This window comes from Megalobrama amblycephala, linkage group LG8 (assembly GCF_018812025.1).
Source record: "Megalobrama amblycephala isolate DHTTF-2021 linkage group LG8, ASM1881202v1, whole genome shotgun sequence".
In the NCBI taxonomy this organism is placed as follows: Eukaryota; Metazoa; Chordata; class Actinopteri; order Cypriniformes; family Xenocyprididae; genus Megalobrama; species Megalobrama amblycephala.
Genome location: NC_063051.1, coordinates 28,575,802 through 28,600,856, shown reverse-complemented (window position 1 = coordinate 28,600,856; position 25,055 = coordinate 28,575,802). Strand labels below are relative to the sequence as shown.

Here is a 25,055-nt window from a genome sequence, read left to right as displayed (position 1 = left end):
AAACTGACTGGTTTCCTGAATGCTGGACGACAAGTATGCTCTGAAAAAAAAAAAAAAGGGCTTATACCTACAAAAGCTGGGGACCACAAGGACTGCATCATTTAAAACTACGCACACCAATTTAACGAAGCCAAAAAGTAATATATGTACCACAAACTAGACAACTGTGAGTGTAAGAGTTAGCACTTAAACAAGACCTTAGTCAAATGACAGACTTTTGAAATTGATGATGCGCAAAACAATCTGAGGAAGTGGCCAATAGGTGAAGTGAGTGGATGATGAGATCCGGAGCACTCGAAATTGAGGAAGATACAACACATTTAAAAATCTCTAAAACTGGAAAGTGCTGAGGAAACTCACTTTGAGGTACTACACAAAAATACCTTGCATTCCATACAAAACATAAGAGTTCACAAAATTGGATCACAGAGAAGAAATCTAGATGGGTACGAACAAAGAAGCGAGTGCTGAGCAGTCAGAACCTCAGATTGAAGAGGACATGGAACTGTCTCCTGAACAAAACAGTCCGGTTGATCAAGACCCACAACAACAACCAGAGGATGGCAAGCTACTCAACACCTACAAGTGGCACACAGGGGCCAAGACAGAGACGGCTGCACAGGGGGCTATCGAGAAGCTGGAGAAAGGGGCTTCGAATAAATGGAATAAAATGCAGAGTTGGCGCAAAGCTCTGAGTGAAGATGCGGGGGAAAAGTGTTCGACTGCACCTCGAGGGGCCGAAAGCCCCTCCAAAGCAGACAAGCCAGCAACTTCAAGGAAAAACCCTTTCCGCAGAGCTCTTTCAGAGCCACCAGGGTCCCTTCTATCTTCGGTCCTAAACTCCTCTTCGGCATCTGGGTCCTCCAGCGCACAGGCATCAGGGACCACGGTCCAGGACACAACGCAGAGGGGTAAAATAAGAAAGTACTTGCAAACGGTCTCACAGAAGTTCAAGAGACAGCGTCTACAGAGTACTCTTGTTGCAGAGCATGGTAAGAGCTTTATATTAAATGCTAAATGTTCTAGAAACATAAGCTTAAATAAAGTCGAAACCATTATATGAAGGTTTTTGTAGAGTTCTTAGAAAGGCATCTATTGTTGGACAGTGTAAACGCACTTTCTAACCTTGTAAAGGATTGTACATGCAGATGCCACTAAATGGCGCTAAAGAATGAAAGTGCAATAACAGGATGTGCAAGATGGAGATAGAATGAAAGACTAAAATATAGGCTACAAGATAACAAGCACAGAAGTGCTTAACAAGAAATTGTTTTTCACCTTTGTACCCAAAGGATAACGACCTAAACATGTAATTGGACTTACTTATGACTGCTATCGTTATTTTAACTAATTAAGCCCTTATGATGTTGGAACTGATTTCATTGTGGCATGTTTTGTCTTTGAAGCTTCTAGGCCATTTAAATTGAAATGCTTCATGTTAATTCTTATATTTTATGAAAAAAAGACAAAGAAAAGTGTGAGCCTGAGAATGTGGCCCAAGAACCTGTTCGGCTCTCCTGGGCCCCCCCACAAGACGTTCCTGTTTGGGATATTAGCAACTGTTTTCTTCAAGATGGACAGATCCTTATCCCACGTGAGGAGGAGGTAATGGACAACAGACATATTCAACAATGCCAACAGATGAGATATTATACTATACTAGCGGATGTACTGTATGCCCTTAAACTGACCTTGATGTGTCAGTCCAGTCTGTTTGGAAATGCTTTCGATTTTAGGTGAACTTGGTGCCAATCATTATCTTTTGATTTTATTCAGCCACTGATGAGGGTACGGAACCGGGCCAGCAGTTGTCTCTCCAGCGTCAGTCTCCAGAACATCAGTGGAAGTCACACGGGTCAGTATCAGAGTTACTTAAGTGTCTTAATTTCATTGCATTAGATACAACATATCTAACCAAGTAGCATCAGCAAAAAGTGACATTCAACCTTTTCTCAGAACCTCACTTTTCTGATCAAATTTTAATTTTAACCAACTGGTCTCAAGGTCATTTTAGAGGATGTATAAAGTCCCCTCAAGTTCTTACAGGTGTCCTAAAAAGTCCTACATCTTATTTTAGAACACTATTTACATTTTTTTTGTATCTATTGGTGTAATTTCAATCACTAAATCTTTCATATAACATGCATACCTATCATATAATAAACTGAATTTTGTGAAATGTTTTGCTAAAAAAAAAAAATACTTAAGAAAATGTGTGCAGTGTGTTTTATATTAAAAAATATTTTCCAGTTGGTTTGATATTATATCATCTAATACAATGACATTCGTACAAACAAATGTGCACAAAAGTTGTATTTCTTGTGAAGATCATTGGGGGGGAAGTAACAGCCTAAAGTTCTCTGTGTCCTGACAATTTAAAAGCTGAAGATAACTTCAAGAAATGAGAGGTATCATCTGTCTCTATCTTGGCTGCCTGTCAGTGACTAAAGTGAAGCTAGATAAGTCACAGAGGAAATGGCTGACGTGGTTCTGTGTGCGTGTGCTTGTAAAATTGCTTCCTTTGAGTTTCTGAAGATAATATCACAACTGGGTGTTCCATACCAGATGATGACTGAGACTGATGGGGTTTGCTGTCTAGCGCTCAACATAAGCATGCAAGACACTCATATTAAATGTAAAAAAAAAGCCATAAAAGGGCATTTATGAGTCTTATGTTCTGAAAGGAAAACTGATTCTAAGCTACTCCAAAGCATGGGTTTTAGGCGTTGGATTGTATGTGGAGGGGCACTAGGTAAGAAAAAATATTTTAACTTTGCCTTCTTAAATGAATAAATCAAATTATTTTGCTGGAGAGTATAATGCATGTGAAATACAATCAGCATTGAAACAAATGTAAGGAGACTGCAGAATACAATTGAGTTTAAATTGGTCTTCGTTTTCAGTTAATTCAGCACAAGATATATTTTGAGTACTGCTTTCAAATACAATAGTTTATTAAACTTAAAGGGATAGTTCACCCAAAAATGACAATTCCATCATCATTTACTCACCCTCAAGTTGTTCCAAATCTGTATAAATTTCTTTGTTCTGTTGAACATAAAGGAAGATATTTTGAAGAAAGTTTGTAACCAGATCACTTTGGGGCACCATTGACTTCAATAGTAGAAAAAAAAAAAAAAACTACTATGGAAGTCAGTGGTACCCCAAAACTGATCAGTTCTTCAAAACTGATCAACACATTCTTCAAAATATTTTCTTTTGTGTTCAACAGAACAAAGAAAATTATACAGATTTGGAACAACTTGAGGGTGAGTAAATGATGACAGAATTTTCATTTTCGGGTGAACTATCCCTTTAACATCGTAAGCTGTGAACTCTGAGCATGAAAAGAGTAGACAACATTACCTATTAAGCAGCAGGGTCTGACCTTCAGTACAGACCTTCAAGGATTTATATATATATGTATGCAAATCTTGATTTGTATTTAACGCAAAGAAGAAAAGCCTCCAGTGTTGTAAATTTCTGTGCTTCCATAAACATCTAACGGCATTTAGATCTGGTAATTTAGAGGATCATCTACCTATCCATCTGTGATGGAACATTTAGCAGCTTAAGTCAAACCTGGTTCTGTTAAAGTCTTATATTCAATGGCTTCAGAGACATCACACGACCTAAAGGCTCCTAAAAAGGACCATGCCATGATTGACATTGTGTGATAAAGGCATCCTTCCGCTTTTCCTAATTTATCACCGACTGTATGTGGGAAATATACCGAGAGGTTTTGTGCTTTTAATACCAGGTTATGCATCACAATTGGTCTTGTCATAAATAAGCTCTAGTTTCATTTCTGTTGGGAGTGGCTGCTAATTCTATACAATGTGTTGCCGTTTTTAAGGTTGCACTTTTTCATTCAGTTAGTTACTTCATGTTGCTTTTAAAATTCATGTCAAAGTGCAAACTGTCAGACTTTTACAGCAGACACAACATGTTAATAGGCTGATTTATTTTCACAGCTGCAGCTTTTGTAATTGTGATTTAAGCACCCCTAAGTTCGACCCCCATAATTGTGTAAGTCCAAAATTGGGAGCACATCCGCTGCATGATAATGCTTGTCTGGTCTCCAGCTTTCATAAAGGCATGGATGATCAAGTAAAAGCTCATTTTTGACATAAAAAATTAAATAAGCCCTAGATTTCGGTTCTGTTCCGTATTAACAGAATTCAACTAACACAGTTACATTTTCTGTTAAACTGGAAATTATTGATCTTATGCTCATAAGAAGGAAGGAAATGATATGCTTCCTGTCATGGTTTCAGAATCTGCGATTGCATTGAGATTATCTGTTTTTCTGCAGTATTTTATCCCACCAGACTGAAATAAACAGAAAAACATACAGTACATGCACACGCACATGTTAATTTTAGCTTAAATTATTAATAATTGTATTAAAAAGGAACTGACCTCCAACTTCAGTGCTCATACTACAGACAAAAGTGGAATATTAAAGTGATGATCTAATATTGAGTGTTTTTTCTTTCTCTCATTAGAGCTAAATCCAGATCCTGTGGTTCCCCAAAGTGGTACCAAAATAAAAGGGCAAGATGGTGGTGTCAAAGTGAGTATACATGAGTCATACATTAGACATCTGTACAATCTGAAACTGTTGCTGAAGTAAATGCATGCATAAATATATTTATTTTTTTCATGACACTTCTTTTTTTCATTCTCATGCTAGAACTTAATCAAGCGCCGCTTACAGGGTGACGATAAACGGAAAAGCAGCACGCAGCTCAATACTGCAGGACTTAGTGTTGCTGCAAGGTGGAGAATCATTTACATAATACAGAAAAAGACTGATTTTACCAAAATTCTCTCTGTAGTAATGTCTAATATCAATGGGAACAAACATCATCTGATGCTTTGATATGCTATGCGGTTTACCAGTCTTTCACACTTTCTTTCTACCAAGGTACGGTTCCAAAGAATCTTTATCCATTCCAGTCAGCGCTGCAAAAAGCCTGGATCTGAGTGCAGACCAAACCACCGTCATCAGGCCAGTCCACAGCTCTATTCTAGGGGAAAAGTACTGTTTTCAGGTAGGCTTGTTGCATATTTAAATTGTACATTTTCCTTTTGCTTGTATTGACATCTTTATGTCAATACACAATCCAAACCAATTACTTATTTTCTGTGTATTTCCTTGTCCAACTCACAAAAGGTCATAAACTCAGAGAATAACCACTGCTTTGGGTGCAGTTCAGCTGCAGAAAGAGACCGCTGGATTGAAGACTTGCGTCGTGCTGCTCATCCAAATAAGGTATATTCTTCAACTTAAATGTCCTTCAAAATTGGTCATTATTTGTTATTCTAACAATATTTGTTAGAAATAATGCTAATGGTTTATACAGTCTTATAATGTCTTGTTCCTTCAGGACAACTGTGAGCGTACTGAGAACTCCCTGAGCCTTTGGGTTAACGAAGCAAAAGACCTTCCCCCAAAGAAGCGATATTATTGTGAGGTCCACCTTGATGGCACACTGTTTGCTCGTACTAGTACCCGGGCCGTGGGGAAGTCCGCCCAACGCTCCAGTCAAGCAGTTGAAGGAGGATCTGGCGCAGCTGGTGCGGGCCATGGTGGTAGTGCTGCAGGAGGTTGCCAGCTATTCTGGGGCGAATTTTTTGAACTTGAAAACTTGCCCCCTGTCACCCAGATCACCCTGCACCTCTTTAGAGATGAAGACTCCAAGAAGAAGCGCCATTCCAAGGATGACTCTATTCTGCATCCTATTGGAAGTGTGGCTCTTGCTTTAGCAGACATAAAAGGACGGGCCTATCAAGAGAAATGGTATCCCATCGTTCCCTACAAACCCCCAGGAACAAGTGCTGCAAAGGACCAAGTTGGACCGCAGGCTTCGATTCGAGTCAAGGCCAGATTTAAGAACCTGAAAATTCTACCTATTGAGAGGTACAAGGAATTTGCAGAGTACGTCACATTGGATTATGTGGGTATGTGCAGCAGCCTGGAACCTCTTCTCAATGTACGGGAGAAAGAAGAACTGGCAGGAGCACTTGTTCATGTGCTCCAGAGTATTGGGAAAGCCAAGGTGACTTGCAACAGCAGTAATTGTAGGATAAGGCAGATAAGCTTTTCAAAATTCTGAATGTTTTTTGTTTGTGCAGGAGTTCTTGATTGATCTTGGTAGTGCAGAAGTTCAGCGCTTGGGAGAAAATGAAGCTTTGATTTTCAGAGAGAATACACTGGCTACAAAGGCTATTGATGAATATATGAAATTGGTGGGCCAGAAGTATCTCATAGACACACTTGGTAAGGAATATTCTACTGCATTCCTTGTAATAAAACTCTATGTGTCATTTTATTTACCTCTATAATCTCCTGTGTACCAATCTTCACCCATAGGCGACTTTATATCCAGATTGTATAATGGAGGAGAGAGCTGCGAGGTAGACTCTCTAAAATGCTCTGCCTCTGATCTACCAATCAACCAGAGACATCTAAAGGAGACATGTGGGGATGTTGTAAAGAGAATAACTGACATGCATGAGTAAGATAACCTAAACGAACACACTCTTGAAAATATATTTGAAAGTGTGAACACAAAGATAACAAGTACAAAGTATTTTCTGTAGAGAACACATCTAAGATGACCGAACAACTGCAATATCCAATGCCTAACAGTAACTAGATTTACCATGTTCACTTAATCTAAATGGGTGTCAGAAGTCTTCCAAAGGATAGTTATTTTTAAATGATCAATTCTTTCCTTTCTATGAACAGCTCATTCCCTGCAGAGCTGAATGAAATTTTTTCCAGTTGGGTATCAAATTGTGAGGAGCGAGGTCTAACGGACATCGGACACCGTCTCATATCAGCATCTCTGTTTCTTCGATTCTTATGCCCAGCGATCCTCAGTCCATCACTTTTCGGCCTCACCCAAGCCTATCCAGAGACAAACACCCTTCGCACTCTCACTTTGACAGCCAAGGTCATTCAAAACCTTGCAAACTTCACCTTGTAAGTCCCATCTCTAAAGCTAAATTTATTACTTATTGCAAATTTATCACCACCTTCAAGTTAACTTATATCAGGTCTACAAAATGTTTGCAAATTGATTATATATCAAAATGAAAATAAGATTTTTTTTAAGCTTTGATTCTTAAATGATCAGCAAGAACCATTTTATCTCAATATCCACCAGATTTGGCGAAAAGGAAGAGTACATGTTTTTTATGAATGAGTTCCTAGAACAACACTGGGAGCCAATGCGAGGATTCTTACAGAAAGTATCTGATCCAGACAGTGAAATGGCCATGGCTCGATTTGATGGCTATGTAGACCTGCCCCTTCGTCTAGCGGTCCTTCACAATCTCCTGGTCAATATTATCTCTGTAATGAAACAGGTAACAAAACATCAGGTCTCATCAAAGCCTTTGCTGCAAACTTTGATCAGAACACTTCTGACTTTAAGTTTTACATATCTTTAAACAATGTGCTCATGCTCAAAAACATATATATTTGTAGGACCAAATAGACAACCTACAACCCTTGCCTTCAATCCTGAACCAAATCACAGAATTCCTTGACCATGATGCCCAACGGATCCCTGTTAGCAGGTACGGTTATATTACAATAGGTGTGTCTCAATCAGCTCCCTAGTTCAGTAGTCAGGGCACTGATCAGGGAGATGGCAATTTAAGACCTGTCTCAATCGCAGAATCCTTCCACTGAGTGCAATGAAAAGTCCCACAATTGTGCACCACAAATCACTATGTTCCGTTAAAGGGTTAGTTCACCCAAAAATGAAAATTCTGCCATTTATTACTCACCCTCATGCCGTTCCACACCTGTAAGACCTTTGTTTAAATTAAGATATCTTTGTTGAAATCCGATGGCTCCGTGAGGCCTGCATAGGGAGCAATGACATTTCCTCTCTCAAGATCCATAAAGGTACTAAAAACATTGAAATCAGTTCATGTGAGTACAGTGGTTCAATATTAATATTATAAAGCGACGATAATATTTTTGGTGTGGCTAAAAAACAAAATAATGACTTATTTAGTGATGGCCGATTTCAAAACACTGCTTCAGTAAGCTTCGGAGCGCTATGAATCAGCGTGTCCTGAACCCGGCTAATCAAGGTCTTCAGATTCACCAGAATCTTCCAGGCATGTGTGTTGGAGCTGGTTGGAATTAAACTTTGCAGGACATTGGCCCTTCAGAAGCAGGATTGGACACCCCTGCCCAAAGGCCTAATATAGATGTATCAAGCTTTAAAATCAATGTTTGTTCAAAGTACTTTTACTTACACACCTCTCACCTGTGTCTCCATTCTTGCTGAAACAGCAGTCATGGAACACCAAAGCCTGTATATTTACCGCCAAGGGATCTCCCCAAGTACAGTCCATTACAAAACTCCATGCAGCAGCTTCCCATAGACTCAAAACCCAACCAAGGCAAAGATCGTCAGCGGAAGCAGGTGCAACGGGCTTTCAGTGTCCCCAACAGACCATCCCGGCAACAGAGGCAACTAGTAAAGCGGCAGGCAAGCAATGAAGAGCTACCTACACAGTGTCCGGACCAATCTCCCAATTTGGAAATTACATTACCCAGCAATGTAAGTAAGATTGGTTAAAATTTACCAGAAATTTGACATTTTGCCAATGATTTGATTTATTTGATGTTTATTTTCTGTTTGTGTGTAGTCCACGAATTCCAAAAGCAAAGCAGCAAAAGTACTCTGGATCAAAGACAAAGATGGCAATGAGCCCCATCAAATAACAGGACAAGAGCAAGAGGACACAAGCACATTAGATAGGGTGAGTCTACTCTGCATACTCTAGATAGAAGCAACAGGTTTGGACCATCAAGTGTATTTGAATGCATGATAGTATTCATTTTCATGGAAATCTTTGTGTAACCAGACTGGTCTAACAAAAAATGTTTAACCTCTATTTTGATGTAATTACTTAAGAGGAAATGGTGTAATAAAAAGCCACAGTATGTTAACAAAGTTTTGGTGTGTCATAGCATGCGCAAGAGTTGGCTGAGCTGCGAATGGGCGTGGAGCAGGTGACAGAGCGTGAGCTGGAAATGGCCAAGCGGTTAGAAGACTTCATAGTTATGACCCAAGACCAGAATACACAGCTACAGGCAGAGGTTCAGGAACTTCGTAATCTTTTAGCCATCCGTGAGGAACAGCTGGCCAGTGCAACATTCAGGTAATTCTTTTTTTTTTTTCTTTTTTTTTCCAATTTTGGCTTAAAAGAAGTCAAAATGTGTTAATTTGTAAATGCTGATAAGACAACTGAGATCATGTACTTGTTTGTGTAGACTGGGTGTCATAGAAGAGGAGAGGGAGGAAGACGAAAGAAAGCTAAATGTCGCTGTGGCTGCAGTTGAACGCATGAATGTTTTGGTAAGTAATCTGACTAGTTTTACAAATGCACAACATTAATTCAGGCTACATTATAACTAAGTTAACACTTGCATTTGTGTGTCTGATAACAGGAGGAGCAGTTTGCTGGGTTGTTGAAAGATGTGCACCAACTCTATGCAGTTAATGCTGATGGCATAAGACAGACTTACATCAATACCTGATGCATCATAGAAAGTACTGGTGTGGTGCGCTAAATGATAACATTTTGCATTGCTAGTTGCTTTAGTCAGATTTCTTTTATTCATTGGCAACACTGCGCTTACATAGCTACCTACCTGTAACAATTCAACCAAATCTAATTATCACTGCAATAATGAATTATAGTTACAATTAGCAAAATAAAATGGGACACCAATTAATGGATTTATTCATTTGTCCTGTTCTTTTAGTATAGAGCTGCATAAGACCTACCAACTGTTTTTACAAATAAAATGTGCATTAACCAAACCAAGCTGAATCATCGTTGTTATTCTTTTAACTGTAAATGTAATGTAAAGGTTGTACTATTTAAACACATTTCAAGGGTTCCGCCAGTAGTGTGCACTTGTGCAATGTAAGCAATGACGTACATCCAAGTGAATGAGGCGGAGGGAAGTCAGCGAGGGAAGGGATTAAAAATTGGACTTAAAATGGACTTAAACGCAGCCCTGGGCTCCACAGTAGCTTTTATTGGCCAAGGACTGCCCGAGAGGAACCAATCACAGTTCGTTTTGTTCAGCGTCATGTTTAGGGGCGTGAAAATGTAAAGTCAATGTCCCCACAATAACAGACTGGCATGCAATTCATTCAAGAACATATGCAAATTCACTGCAACAATGGTGCTGTGAACTTGACATATTTTTGAAAATCCAGATAAGTTGTAAACACGACGGCTTTCTTCTTCCATAAGGGGGTTTGGCATCACAACGGCGTTGTCTCCCGGTGGAGTGTTGAAGAATGTGACATACATCTACTGGAAATCCTGGAAAATTCAACTAATCGGATGAAGACTTTGAAACTCCCAAAGCGTTTCCCATTTAGTGTGCCATATGCATCAGACATTCAGCCAATGGGCGACATCTGAGGATAGACTACATGTGTGCATTGGCTGATCTAGCCTGTGTTGCTGATTTGAAATATGTTATTTAAATATGAGTTTGGCAATCCGTTTTTTAAGACCGCCTGGATCTAATTTTTCCGAAAATATAGTATCTTTATAAATCAACCACAGATTTAAAGTTAAAAAATACATTTTGTGAAACAAAAATAGTAGTAAGATGTGGGTTTTCTCCTCTGGCATTGCCGCTCACTGGTTGATGTGAAATCAATTCTGGGATATTCGGCTGTCTCAACTACACACAAGTCACCACAATGCATCCTCGATAAAAAGGGGTGGAGAAAGAACACATCCAGGGATTTTAACTGTACTGGGCAAAACACGAACTTTGAATTGGAACAGTACTTGGACAGTGACGGATGACATTTCACAAGTCCACAAAAACAAATGTAGACTACAGACAAAAACGCAGACAAAAAAACGCCTTGAGAAAAGGCTACAGTTTGAAAACCCCTGCTTTAAAATGTTGCTGTTTGAGTATAAACAACATCTCAAAGTTATGACGCAAATGCAAAGGGAGATATTTTCTTTAACAGAAATCACTTTTTAAGGACAACAACAAAAAGCTGGTAGGGACTACAGCAGGTTGGTGACATCACAAACCCCAAAATTTACATAAACCCTGACCCCGGGAACACGCAACAAAGGGGGTAAGGCCATGTTGGGCTGCTTCAGAGAAGAAGAAGAGTTGTTGTAGTAAAATATTGTTGCCATGCTGTCATTTAACACCTGACTGCTTCACAAACGAGGGTCAATTCAGCGCTGGATTTGCACAAAGGATTAACATGACGGCACATGCTAGTCAATGAGTTGAATCAACTAAACAGCAACTAGATAAATTTATCCACTAATCATTCAGAAACATCCATAAGTGTCCGACTCTGGTTTGAACAATGTAAGGCTGAACACCGTTACTGACAATCTTCATTTTGGCTGCGTGAGATTCTCCAGCTTTGTTGTTGTTGAGCAACTGAAGTGAGAGCTGTTAAAGCTCCGCCCTCTTCTGGAAAGGGGGCCGGGAGCAGCAGCTCATTTGCATTTAAAGGGACACACACAAAAACGGTGTGTTTTTGCTCACACCCAAATAGGGGCAAATTTAACAAGCTATAATAAATGATCTGTGGGTATTTTGAGCTGAAACTTTACAGACACATTCTGGGGACACCAGAGACCTTTATTATATCTTGTGAAAAGGGGCATAATAGGTCCCCTTTAAATACAGTTTTAAAAAATTTGTATATAGGCCAACCAAATTGAATTTATTTATTTTTCTCAGTTACAACCTTCTTGTAGACTAAATACCACTTTACACATTTTATCACTTCTATAGGCTATTTTTATTTACATACTTCCAAATTAATTTATCGAGGTTAATATTTCGGGGGCTACCAATCAATGACAATGTTTAATCAAATTCATTTCATTATATGATATTCAGACTAAATCAATCACAAGTTAACCCAAAAATGAAGTTGTTCCAAACCTGTAGGAATTTCTTTCTTCTGCTGAACACAAAAGAACTTAATGGGAAAAAAATACTATGGAATTCAATGAGGCCCATCAACTGTTTGGTTACTAACATTCTTTAAAATATCTTCTGTTGTGTTCAGCAAAAGAAAGAAATTCATACAGGTTTGGAACAACTTGAGGGTGAGTAAATGATGACAGAATTTTCATTTTTGAGTGAGCTATGCATTTAATTTAATTTAAATGAAACAATATTTGCTAAGAAAAATCAAAGCCCCTTTAAGTATATAAAGTAGCCTATTTGGAAAAATTAAACACACTATAATTTGTTTTCCACCCAAAATAGCAATAATCCTTGTCACAAAAGGTTCTGAGATTATTCTAAAAGACACGATTCGCTTGTTCTGAGATCACCTGCATCTTACCTGTACCTCCACAGACACGGTTTTTACGTCTTAATGTGACATTCTTAATCTTCACATTTAACATAAGGATATAAAATGAATGTCTAACTACAGTACAAGACGTTCCATCTGTTCTTCCAGATTCTGTATACAAAACGCATGATAATTTAGTTCTGATAGCAACCAGTTCTGTGATTCGCCCATGTATTTGTTTTCTAACTGAGGGATCGATTGATTTTGCCTAGATCGACTGTGCTGTTGTGATTAAAGTGCCTGTCGTCCCTCGTTCCTGTAAGAGAAACCTCGCCACTTTAAGGTAATTTTGAGCATTATGTGCTTCAACGATTTGTTTTTAATATGGTGGGCTACATGTAGCCAGATGTTCTGTTGCTTTGCATACTAGCAAAACTGTTTCGACTTGCAGTGCCTGATAAATAATCAGCTCGTGCTAACTGCATGTGCGCGTCTATTGTGTTAAATGGTTGGAACTGATGCATGACATGCTTCGAGATGGAAAGTTTGTTTTTGGTTTATCATAAGCATACAACAATAACGACCCCAGTCGTGATTAAAATAAATAATTCTGAGCAAATTTAGCCAGTTAATCTTAAAACAGAGTATTTGAGTGAGTGCCTTGTCACTGTATTAGTAACATGTAAACATTACCAATAATCACCATGGTAGTTATAGTTCCCGCTAAAATGCAATATTTGGTACTGTAAAACCATAAAAAATAAAATTAAATACTTGTTATCTTTCAAACAACGTTAGGAGATTTCAAAATATTTTTGTCATTTTGATTTATTTAGTATTTTGGTTACAGTGATGTTTAATACATGATATAATGTTACTAATGTAATATTTATTGCAGTAATAGCTGTAGTTATTATTGCATTTTGGTTACAATTATTATTAGATTCTCTAACTTGTTTTTTCTACATTTAGAATTTTGCAGCTATGAAAATTATTACTGTATTACTGTAGTTTTTTTTTCTTGTCTATGAATGGATAAGTTGCATGGTCTAAATGTGTAAGCTGTTTTTCTCTCTAAGTGCCAGGGAGAGATTCCAGCCATGGAGAAGACCGCACCAGACTCGTCAAAGAAGACAAGCACAGCTACCTTTTCCAAAGAGTGTCTGGAACCAGACTTGAATAAAGACTTGGACGATTCTGATTGTAAGTACACCAAAGATACATAACTTTTGCCAAGATTTTTGCCACAATGCTGAAAGTTAGAGCTGGTCTGCAGATATTGGGGAGTAGTTGAAAGATTTTGCAGAAAATCATGTAGTATGTGATGATCACAGAATCGCCAAATCCTGGAGGAACTGTTTTATGTTGCAGTCAAGGAAACACTATAGATTCTTAAGGAAAAATGGACAAAACAGACTGTCAAATATGAGTTCATATTCCATACAGGTTTCATGACATTGTTTATCTCACGTTTTTACAGTAGGCGTCCATAATTGTGAGTTTTGTGGGACCAATTTTGAATCCAGACGAGGTCTCTCCAGTCATGCCCGGTATCATCTCAGGCAGCTGGGAGTGGCTGTGTCCGACAGCAGTGGAGCTCCTATAGACCTCCTGTACCAGCTGATGAAAGAAAGAGGCGGAACTCTACCCAAGCTCGAGAAACAGGCCAGCCCTGTTAAAAAACACAAAACCCAGTCGCCCAAACTCAAAAAGGACGCTGGGCCAAAATTGAAGATTAAAATATCCAACCTTGTAAAGAAAAAATATGCTCTCTCCTCATCTTCCCCCTCTGCTGCCAAAGGATCAGCGGCATCTGGTCACTCTTCTTCACCTTTTGCTGTAGGGAAGCCTCGTAAAGCATCTTCAAAGAAGATCTCGGTGTCCACTCCATCTTCGGCCTTGTCTCCTCCCAAGGCTGTTGAACCCAGGCTCACTGATGGCAGCCTGTCTACCTCCCTCTCGCTGGCCTCAGCCAAGCCCCTCTGGGCTCCTCAGGAAACAGATGCTCCACTCAATTTAAGTAAGTAACAGTATTAAAAATGTTTTGGCATGTGCTTGGAAATGGCATCCATTTAAAAAAAAAAAAACTTGGACTAGTGAATTTTACTACTCTATAAAGCAAGCTGGTTAAACTGATGAAGCAATCCTTGCAGGCACATTCAAATCAATTTTGAAATGTGTTTTGTGTTTTTTCACCAGCAACCATGATGAATTCCACTGTGCGGGATGACGTCCATGTGTGTGAATTATGTGGAGCCTGGTACGAGACCCGTAAAGGTCTCTCCAGCCATGCGCGGGCCCACCTGCGGCAGTTTGGCGTGAATTTGGAGTCTAAAGGTGCTCCCATAGAGATGCTTCATAAAATTATTCAGAGCGAGGAGTTCCAGGAAAAGGCCAGTGCTGAGCAGCTGGAAGGGTCGGACTTTGAGGCTCACACTTCACCCTTCTCTGCTCCTTCCACCTCATCATCCATCAGCAAAAATCCCTCTCTTGTCCCTCTATCGTTTAAAGGACTGACATCCGTTCGTCTAACACCTCCTCCAATCAAAAAGCCAATTTCTCCAGATGTTTCAGGGAACTTGCCTCTCGGCAACAAAGCAGAATTTAAATCTCCTCCTTCAGCCAAAAAGAAGAAGATTTCATTAGATGTTTCAGGGAACATACCCCTCAGCAGCCAAACAGAATTGAAATCACCTCCCTTAAAGAAAAAGAAGAAAAGTTCTCCGAATGTTTCGGGGATCTTGTCCCTCAGTGGTAAAGGAGAATTGAAATTATCTCCCCCAACCAAAAAACAGAAGAATTCTACAGATGTTTCGGAGGCCTTACCTCTTACAGAGAAAACAGAATTTATATCACCTCCCTCAGCGAAGAAGCAGAAGATTTCTACAGATGTTGCAGAGGGCTTGCCGCTTGACAGAAAAGAAGAATTGAAATCACCCTCTCGAGGTAAGAATTTAAATTATTTTTTATTTACTTTTGAGTAATGTTTGAATAACTTGACTATGTATAAACCTAGGGGTGGGTGATAATTTATAGCAAAACATGGTCATGGAAAACCAGAATTTTTAAAAGTATGAAGCTCATGCCTGGAAAATAAATAAAATACTAAAGTCATGGAAAATTCTGTGTAAATATTAAATTCAGTTAAATATAACATGTTTCTATAGACTAAAAATTGCTATTTTTGAGTGCAATCTTAAAAAGTCTTTCCAGTCAAGAACAACTGGAAAGTCATTGAAATGCATTGGTCGAAAATTGTGGGAATCCTGATTTTGAAATTGTTGTACACATTTTTTTTTGTATACAGTACACATACAACACTGCTCAGAAGTTTGAGATAAGGATTTTTTCACACAAAAAAGAAAGGATACATTAAATTGATCAAAATTGACATTAAAGGCTTTTACATTGTTAGAACAAATTGCAAATAAATACTGTTCTTTTGAAATTTCTATTCATCCAATAATCCTAAAAAATATTAAGCAGCATAACTGTTTTCTTGAATGAGCTCCAAATCAGCATCTTAGAGTGATTTCTGAATGATCATGTTAAATTCAGCTTGCCATCACAGGAATAAATTACATTTTAAAATATATTTAAATAGCAAACAGTAAATTGTAATAATATTTTGCAGTATTACCATTTTTATATTTGCACAAATAAATTAGGGCTGGGCGATATATCCCATGCAATTGTCACGCGCATTTCGTCAGTAAAGCCGGTTCCCTGATTACCGCTAAATCGCCATCACCTGCTTTCAAATGGAGCGGCATTTAATAGACAGAGCCGTAGTTCACTGACAAGCCACGCAATATCACGTTCATTATCGCAGATGAATCGCCTTCGATAATGAACGCGATATTGCGTCGCTTGTCAGTGATCTACGGCTCTGTCTATTAAATGCCGCTTTAAAAAATCTTACCAACCCTAAACTTTTAAACGGTAATATATTTGATATACAGTAAACCTTAAAGGGATAGTTCACCTAAAAGTGAAAATTGTGTCATTATTTACTTGCCTTCATGTCATTCCAAACCTGTAAGACTTTCGTTCAACTTCGGAACATAAAATTAAGATCTTTTTGATGAAATCGAAATGATTTCTGTCCCTCCATAGACAGCTATGCAGCTGACATTTTGACGCTTCAGAAAGTTCATAAAGAGATCGTAAAACTAATCCATATGAATTGAGCAGTTTAGTCCAAATTTTCTGAAGAGACATGATCGGTTTATATGATGAACAGATTGAATTTAGGCTTTTATCACAAATAAACATTCATCAAGTCACACATCAGTTGTGGTACATGAAAGCTTAAGCATGTTTGCTTGAACCAGTGAGGTTCATTCTCGTGTTATGCATCACTTTTGAGCTTCTGCATGAACTTTTTGAAGTGTCAGTTGCATAACTGTTTATGGAGGGACCAAAAGCTCTCAGATTTTATAAAAAATATCTTAATTTGTATTTTTGAAGATGAACGAAGGTCTTACAGGTTTGGAATGAAATGAGGGTGAGTAATTAATGACAGAATTTTCATTTTTGGGTGAACTAACCCTTTAAGCTTCTTCACAGGGGGGCATTAAGGTAGGATTTTACATCCAATATCCAAAAATTGTCCTAATATACTTTCCTCTGATCATTTATGAGATGTCTTCTTTCTTCCACTCCAGGAGAGTCATCTAAACATGTCAGCTGTGAATTCTGTCACGAGAAGTTTAAGAAGAGTCAGAGCTTGGCCAGTCACGCCCGCTATCACCTGCGTCAGCTGGGCATCACCGAGTGGTCTGTAAACGGGTCTCCCATGGCCACTCTGCGAGAGGTGATGGCCCAACGTGGTAGTTCTGCCGGATCTCTCAGTTCCCCTGAGCCGCCCTCGCTGACCCCACTGGTATCCCCCTCTGCACCTCCCTCTGTTCCCTCCCTACTCTCATCCCCTAAGCCCGTTATCCAGTCTTCCTCTCCTCCTCCTGTTCCTCACAAAGTTCCAAAGGCCAAGAAAGGTTCCAGGACTGTGATCCCAAAACCAAAGGACGAACCTATGGAAGTTGATATCTCTATCATAGAGTCTCCAAAGCCACAAAGCGCACCCACCACCCCTTTAACACCTCCATCTGATTCCAACACAGTTAGATCACCCATGATCGGTGCGTAAAAATGACAGTGCATCCAGTTACTTCTTTTATTCTTTTCTTTCTATACATTTAAACTTTCTGTAGACTTTTCAGCCTTATGGCGCAGTCACACTAGAATGAACTATACAATCAATTCCACTTTAATACAAACCTACAGCTTTACAGTTTGAATTCTTTTAATTCAACTAAGAGATTATGCCACTATGAATCGATCATCTATTGATCATCTGTCTTTGTGATACGAATTTGCAAGTCAGAGTTCACCAAACTAGAACTTTCAAGTGAAATTCAAATGATCTTGGATTTCTTGTCTGTTGTATTTGCATGTGTATAAATGGAAGTCACTGGAACAAATGGTGTAGTGTGTAGTTAATACCACCCCATTAGGTGTGCTATTAAAGATTAAAAGTATACATTTAAGAAATTAATATATAATGACATAATTGTACAATTTGCATGGTTAAATTTATAGCTTAATGTTATGTTAAGAAAACTTAAATAAGAAATGTTTTACTGTGAATCCCTTATTTTGTTCAGTTTATGATGACTTGTGTCTGCTTTCCTCAGATCCGAAGCATGAAAACCAGGAGCCTAAACAGTTTGTATGTTGCGACTACTGTGGCGAGATGTTTGACACTCGTAAAGCCCTGTCCTGTCACGCACGTGGTCACTTACGACAGCTGGGAGCAAGGTGGTCGCTGAAAGTCCCGCCCATAGAGGCCCTGTATGAGCTCATGAAAAGGGAGGGTGCTGGTCGGGCATCCAAAATCAAACCGGAACCTGCATCAGGGGCGGCAGTGCAGTGGAAAAAGACAGCATCCCCACCTCGCACGTTTACTCTATCACCTGTGGAAAAAGAGAAACCTGACTCAGACAACACGACTACTGGTACACTGAACCAAGATTTATTTTGAAGGTTATATGTTAGTTACTGGTTATAATGTTTGTAACTAATATTATAATCTCCCAAAAATGTTAATTAGATAGAAATGCAAAATAAGCATATTAAATTGAGAGATGATAACTGAATGGAACATGCCACAATATATATATACAAACCTGATTCCAAAAAAGTTGGGACACTGTACAAATTGTGAATAAAAAAGGAATGCAATAATTTACAAATCTCATAAACTTATGTTTTATTCACAATAGAATATAGATAACATATCAAATGTTGAAAGTGAGACATTTTGAAATGTCATGCCAAATATTGGCTCATTTTGGATTTCATGAGAGCTACACATTCCAAAAAAGTTGGGATAGCAATAAGAAAAAGGTAGCAATAAGAGGCCGGAAAAGTTAAATGTACATATAAGGAACAGCTGGAGGACCAATTTGCAACTTATTATGTCAATTGGCAACATGATCGAGTATAAAAAGAGCCTCTCAGAGTGGCAGTGTCTCTCAGAAGTCAAGATGGGCAGAGGATCACCAATTCCCCCAATGCTGCGGCAAAAAATAGTGGAGCAATATCAGAAAGGAGTTTGAAGTTATCATCATCTACAGTGCATAATATCATTCAAAGATTCAGAGAATCTGGAACAATCTCTGTGCGTAAGGGTCAAGGTCGAACACAATCCACCGTGCCATTTGCCGTTGCCGGCTAAAACTCTATAGGTCAAAACAGAAGCCATATCTAAACATGATCCAGAAGCGCAGGCGTTTTCTCTGGGCCAAGGCTCTGTGGTCGGATGAATCAAAATTTGTTCTTTTTGGAAAACTGGGATGCCATGTCATCTGAACTAAAGAGGACAAGGACAACCCAAGTTGTTATCAGCGCTCAGTTCAGAAGCCTGCATCTCTGATGGTATGGGGTTGCATGAGTGCGTGTGGCATGGGCAGCTTACACATCTGGAAAGGCACCATCAATGCTGAAAGGTATATCCAAGTTCTAGAACAACATATGCTCCCATCCAGACGTCGTCTCTTTCAGGGAAGACCTTGCATTTTCCAACATGACAATGCCAGACCACATACTGCATCAATTACAACATCATGGCTGTGTAGAAGAAGGATCCGGGTACTGAAATGGCCAGCCTGCAGTCCAGATCTTTCACCCATAGAAAACATTTGGCGCATCATAAAGAGGAAGATGTGACAAAGAAGACCTAAGACAGTTGAGCAACTAGAAGCCTGTATTAGACAAGAATGGGACAACATTCCTATTCCTAAACTTGAGCAACTTGTCTCCTCAGTCCCCAGACGTTTGCAGACTGTTATAAAAAGAAGAGGGGATGCCACACAGTGGTGAACATGGCCTTGTCCCAACTTTTTTGTGATGTGTTGATGCCAAGAAATTCAACTTATTTTTCCCTTAAAATGATACATTTTCTCAGTTTAAACATTTGATATGTCATCTATGTTGTATTCTGAATGAAATATTGAAATTTGAAACTTCCACATCATTGCATTCTGTTTTTATTCACAATTTGTACAGTGTCCCAACTTTTTTGGAATCGAGTTTGTATATATTAAGTTGCAAAGGCCAAACTGACCAAAGCTGACTCTATCCTGACATTATTGTGGATGTTAGTGCAATATGTCTAACTTTCAAGTCTTTCATGTTCTCCACTCTCTTCCTTTTCTGCTGTAGGCTGTGATGCCACCTGTGAACTCTGTGGTTTTGATTTTGAGAATCGAAAGGCACTAGCCAGCCACGCAAGAGCCCACTTGAGGCAGCAGGGAGTGGATTGGAAGGTCATCGGCTCTCCTATTGAGACCCTGAAGGCCTGGATGAAGAGTGAACCGGGGAAGGTAGCAGAGCTCCACAAAAGCTACATGAAGGGGGACTTGCCTTTTGTTAAGAAGGTGAGTCCAGGTTGAATTGTTGACTAACTAGAATGATATTTCTCATCTCTTTTAGGAAGGTGTTTTGATTTTACAAGTAAACCTCACTAAAGTTTGTTAAATTTAAACTTAAAACGTGAAAAAAGAGGTAAGATATATTCCCAAAAAACAAATCTTAATATCTGTCTTTTGTGGTATTTTTGTTACTTCTTAAGATTTGCATGTACACAAAGTTGTCAGCAACTTGGGGCATCATTAGCCAGGTTTCCAAAACTTCTGCGATTGTTTTCTAAATGCCGATAAAAAAACTATTGTGAAATGATGGCGTTTCCATTTACCGATGTAATGCGACTGAAACTCTCGCAATAAGTAATTTTCCTCTCGTGACAAGTCATTTTACAAAAGATACTTCTATCTGAGAGCTCTTATTTTGGAGTGTAAAATTTGCCACAGCTTCTGGAAGCCCTTCTTCCTCATATATGCTTCCCTGGGAGCTTCTCAGTACTCCAGTGGATGCTTCCTCATTTCTTTGCTCCTCCATCCTCCAGCCTGTGACCTGGAAACCAATCAAAGAAAATCTCGAAGGTCTTTTTAATTCTATAAATAGGAACGAGGAGTGAGGATGTGCATAGACATCTAATACTATTAGTTTCTATTATGTTAATTATTAATTGTTAATAGATTAATACTATTAGTGTTATATATCAAACTTTAATAACGTAAGGGTCCACAGATCCCTCAAGGTTCTAGCGCAGCTGATGACGTTCTGAAGTGATGCTTGAGTTTTGCTTAGATTACCCAGTCCTCGTTTTCTTTTCTTGCATCCTCCCATTGATTCTATGGGGGTGAAGCTGAGGCACAAGGAAAGAGATGCATAAATAAGAAAAGAAAAGCACCCCCCTTCTCGTCTTCTGTACAAACATACCACGCTATCTTTAAAGAATGATGTAACTGTACGTCAGGTGACCTGTTAATGTGAAAAAAAATGTTTATATTTTCCATTTCAAATTGCCTGAAAAAACGCCTGAGCGTAAAAACTTTTGCAATATTTGGGAGTTTTTCGCGAAATTCACGTCTTTCCATTGGGCGTATTTTCAATTCGCAATTACAAATTGCGCAATTTGAAGGGTAATAGAAATGCAGCTATTGATAGTCACAAAATGTCTCTATGTCTCCCTCTGTTATAGGTCCCCAAACGATCCTCCACTCCATACTCTTCCTCAGACTCTGAGTCTGTCCGTCTTGGATCTCACAAAGGTTCATCAGCAGCTCGAGACTCCGCTGGTCAGCCGCAGGCATACCAGCTTTCCAAAGCAACAGTGGCAACAGCTAGAGATGGAAAAGCAGGAATGAGCCACTCCTCCTCATCACACAGGAAACGGCCTTCATCAGATGAGCTATCCTCAGACAGCCTGATCCAGTCTCCTATGGCTCGCAGTGAACTGAACGTTCGTTCTCCTCGAGGTAGGAGAAATATGTATTTCTCGCTTAAGCTAAGGCTCCAAATGATGTATTAATTGAGTTTTAGCCATTAAAGAAAATTATTATGCATTATCACTGTGCTTGTCTTAGGCTGTGAACGGCGTCCCCCAAAGCATTTATACCACTCTGAGAGTGGATCCAGGGAAACAGAACCTTCAAAGCCCTCTCGGGCTGGAAACATTCCATCCTTGGTGCCTAGACCACCAGAGACCAGCCTAGTAAAGCTAGTAGGGAAGGTGTACTCCCTCAAGTGCAGGTGAGTTGAAACCACAAATCGGTTTGTTCTGTGAACGTGGTGGTTTTTCTGTCTGGGAGTGGAGAAGAGTTGTGTGCTGCTCACAAAAAAGCAGGTTCAAGGTTCATGACCTGATCCCATTCTCCCTCTCTCTCGCTCCACTTTCCTGTCTACACTCTACTGTGTTATATTAAAATGCCCCAATTATGCGGTCTCCTGCAATAGGTTACATGAATCTAAGTTCAAAAAACACTTTCTCGTAATATACATTGAAGCATCACCTGTTTCTCACAGTGTCTGAAACCGTTCGATAAAGGATTCGGTCTCTTAAAACCACTCCTTTCTGAAAGTCTACTCTGCTCTGATTGGTCAGATGGCCCAGTCTGTTGCGATTGGGCTACTGCTTACAGCACGTGTTGAAGACGAAACACCCATTACAACATCTGAATTTCAGCTTCAGAGGCTTCTTCAGCACTTGATACATAGTGATACGAACAGTAACGATGACGCTGATTTCATCGTATCAATTCCAGTCCGACAATGAAACATTGGAAGAAGTAGCTGATCAACCCGAACCACCGTTGCAAGCATATTTAAGTGGTAGAGGTTTTTAGCGGGGAGCCAGTGAAGACCATAAACTGGCATTATGCAAATATTTTACAAACCTGTGTAGGTTTGTGAATGAAGTAAGACTGAAATAACTTGTTTCATGCAGTTCAGAATTGGTTCTTTCTTTTGGGAGACAAAAACTCTCATTTATAGTGCATTTTAATGTTTGAAACTTTACAGACCTTTTATATTCACAAAATGTATTCACCCCCGTGTCATCCAAGATGTTTATGTCTTTCTTTCTTCAGTTGAAAAGAAATTAAGGTTTTTGAGGAAAACATTCCAGGATTTTTCTCCATATAGTGGATTTCAACAGTTACCTATGGGTTGAAGGTCCAAATTGCAGTTTTACTGCAGCTTCAAAGAGCTCTACATGATTCCAGACGAGGAATAAGGGTTCTTATCAGTCATTTTCAAAAAAAAAAAACACAAATGCACGAGTTGCACTGCTCTGTGTTGTGCCACGCATTGCGTAATCACGTTGGAAAGGTCACGCGTGACGTAGGCGAAAGTACCGTTCCAGTGTCTACAAAGCGAAAGTGCAAAGACTAAGTCAAACGACCAAAAAAAGGTAAAACAACAATGTCGTTTTTTTGCTCCTCCGCAATAGACCTGGATGTTTTCCTCAAAAACCTTAATTTATTTTCAACTGAAGAAAGAAAGACATGAACATCTTGGATGACATAGGGTTGAGTAAATTATCAGGAAATTTTAATTCTGAAGTGAACAAATTGTTTCTTTTGTTTGCAAATCTTTGTACTTTTAAAAAGTTTACAGTAGTGATTGTACTTACGGTGCATGAAGATTTTGAATTCGACCTGCATTATGTCCCCCGTCCCCCAATAGTTGTGTCTCTCTCCTTGTTGTTAAATTCCCATAAATACACTATTAGAATAATAAGTGATCTTCTATAAATTATTATATAGGTTCTGTGACGAGGTTTTCCAAGGACCGCTGTCCATACAGGAGGATTGGGTCATGCACCTACAGCAACACATCCTGAAGCTTAAGAAGGATTCGGCCTCAACCTCATCACCTCAGCCTCCTCTCAATCGTACCGAAGCGCCACTGCTTATCGGCCCTCAGGCTGTCTAGATGCTCTTTCTGCTGTGGTCTTTATTTTCATCATTTTGTAATTCTTCAATTACACTACACTGACCTTTTATTACAAATACCACTTTATTACCTGGTCTTTAACTGCCAACTGTGATGTGGATTTGATTTGATTTTGTTGACTTTTAGATGATTATTTTTGTAAGACACTACTGAAAAAGACTATAACCACAGTGTTTCTTACATGTCAAGTGTTTTCCAGGTGGGATGTTTTGAATGTATTGTACTTTTTTTTTCTTTTCTTTTTTTTTATTGCGTTTCACTGGTTTTATTGTATTTTGATAATGTGTTACCACATTTTAGCTGTTTTCTTGATTAACAAGATTTCAAAGCTGTTTTATACTGTACTTAAAGTTTGCAATAGTACTTAATGTGTTATGTTTTAAAGAATGTTTTATTGCTTTGTGAACAAAATTGTGTAGACCAGGGTTTGGTCTTTGAAATGAAGTTATTGTTCTTACCTTTTAATAGTACTTAAAATTTTGAAAGCAGCTTCTCACGTGTGTGAACAATCTGATTTTTCGATGCCAAAAATCCAATAAAAGGAATTTCTACAGATTTTCATTTATATGTATTAATGAAAATTGTTTCAGATTTCTTTCAAATTTAAGCAGACACCAGCACTATAGTGAAACCAGGACATGTCTAGTGATCTCAGCATTAAATGAGACTTTAATGTCTTTATTAATATATCATGTTTTTACTAATGCATTTTTGTGGATCAGTTTTTTTTTTTTCTCTATATCTTCAAGAGTACCAGTTAAATTAGTCAACAGTGTGATACTATTACATGTACTTGTGTATTTGTCTTTGTAAAGCACTGTGTCTGGTTGGAGTAAATGGTGTTTTATACTCCAACAGCAGCTATTAAATACCTTTCCAGAATGTATGTGGAAATTGCATATTTCCATATACATTATTTCTCGTGTGATATTTTCTTTTCACAATTTTCTTAGTCAGACTTTGCAAGATTTCAAGTCAGTTGAAACAAACAGTCAATGACGAGCTGTAGTTCTTGCAAAATAATTTGAATACAGTATTGAAGCTTTTTATACCTGCATTTGATTAATAGCCAATTAATAAAGACACACTTGAAATCGTTTTACTGCTTTGTGGGTCATTTATAGGCTACTATGCAGTACATTTTCATGTTCCTCATCCTAAGAAACAGTGTTCTACTGAATCCTCTACATATTAAATTCAGTATACATCTTTACTGTATCTCTTGTGTCTGAGACATTTCACTGTTTTTCACTCATGAGGACTGCTAATGCTATATTCCTATGTAAATGAAACCCTCCTGTTTCAAGAGTTTCGTCTGTTTCCTGTAAACCAGCAGTG

At 38.8% G+C, this 25,055-nt stretch overlaps 2 protein-coding genes across 4 annotated transcripts; both read left to right on the top strand.

The window, feature by feature from the left end:
- Positions 1 to 54: 54 nt before the first annotated feature.
- rasal3 (RAS protein activator like 3) lies at positions 55 to 9,863 on the top strand. Of its 3 annotated transcripts, none has more exons than XM_048200417.1 (18): positions 55 to 992; positions 1,466 to 1,605; positions 1,777 to 1,855; positions 4,509 to 4,576; positions 4,697 to 4,782; positions 4,931 to 5,057; positions 5,180 to 5,278; positions 5,394 to 6,065; positions 6,142 to 6,286; positions 6,380 to 6,524; positions 6,758 to 6,994; positions 7,179 to 7,380; positions 7,502 to 7,593; positions 8,327 to 8,594; positions 8,683 to 8,796; positions 9,008 to 9,198; positions 9,311 to 9,395; positions 9,488 to 9,863. In XM_048200417.1, exons 1-18 carry the CDS (start codon positions 443 to 445, stop codon positions 9,575 to 9,577), a joined length of 3,390 nt encoding a protein of 1,129 aa, XP_048056374.1. In that variant the 5' UTR covers positions 55 to 442; the 3' UTR covers positions 9,578 to 9,863. The 3 variants fall into 3 exon arrangements, with proteins under 3 accessions (XP_048056374.1, XP_048056373.1, XP_048056375.1); XM_048200416.1 differs by having other exon boundaries at positions 56 to 992; positions 8,324 to 8,594; XM_048200418.1 differs by lacking the exons at positions 55 to 992; positions 1,466 to 1,605; positions 1,777 to 1,855 and adding an exon at positions 2,514 to 2,752 and having other exon boundaries at positions 8,324 to 8,594.
- Positions 9,864 to 12,502: 2,639 nt separating this feature from the next.
- Positions 12,503 to 24,816, top strand: wiza (WIZ zinc finger a). Its single transcript, XM_048200419.1, has 10 exons — positions 12,503 to 12,699; positions 13,436 to 13,559; positions 13,837 to 14,376; positions 14,556 to 15,302; positions 17,024 to 17,497; positions 18,053 to 18,373; positions 20,082 to 20,296; positions 21,463 to 21,739; positions 21,848 to 22,013; positions 23,528 to 24,816. Exons 2-10 carry the CDS (start codon positions 13,457 to 13,459, stop codon positions 23,694 to 23,696), a joined length of 3,012 nt encoding a protein of 1,003 aa, XP_048056376.1. The 5' UTR covers positions 12,503 to 12,699; positions 13,436 to 13,456; the 3' UTR covers positions 23,697 to 24,816.
- Positions 24,817 to 25,055: the final 239 nt, after the last annotated feature.

What these genes read in the sequence shown, in the direction of transcription:
- rasal3 (XM_048200416.1), top strand. Translation starts at nt 443, where the DNA reads ATGGGTACGAACAAAGAAGCGAGTGCTGAGCAGTCAGAACCTCAGATT. An exon ending in GGACTTAGTGTTGCTGCAAG is followed by an intron (nt 4,783 to 4,930) that starts GTGGAGAATCAT and finishes CTTTCTACCAAG; the next exon opens with GTACGGTTCCAAAGAATCTT. An exon ending in ACACAAGCACATTAGATAGG is followed by an intron (nt 8,797 to 9,007) that starts GTGAGTCTACTC and finishes GGTGTGTCATAG; the next exon opens with CATGCGCAAGAGTTGGCTGA.
- wiza (XM_048200419.1), top strand. Translation starts at nt 13,457, where the DNA reads ATGGAGAAGACCGCACCAGACTCGTCAAAGAAGACAAGCACAGCTACC. An exon ending in CTCAGACAACACGACTACTG is followed by an intron (nt 18,374 to 20,081) that starts GTACACTGAACC and finishes TTTCTGCTGTAG; the next exon opens with GCTGTGATGCCACCTGTGAA. An exon ending in ACTTGCCTTTTGTTAAGAAG is followed by an intron (nt 20,297 to 21,462) that starts GTGAGTCCAGGT and finishes CCTCTGTTATAG; the next exon opens with GTCCCCAAACGATCCTCCAC.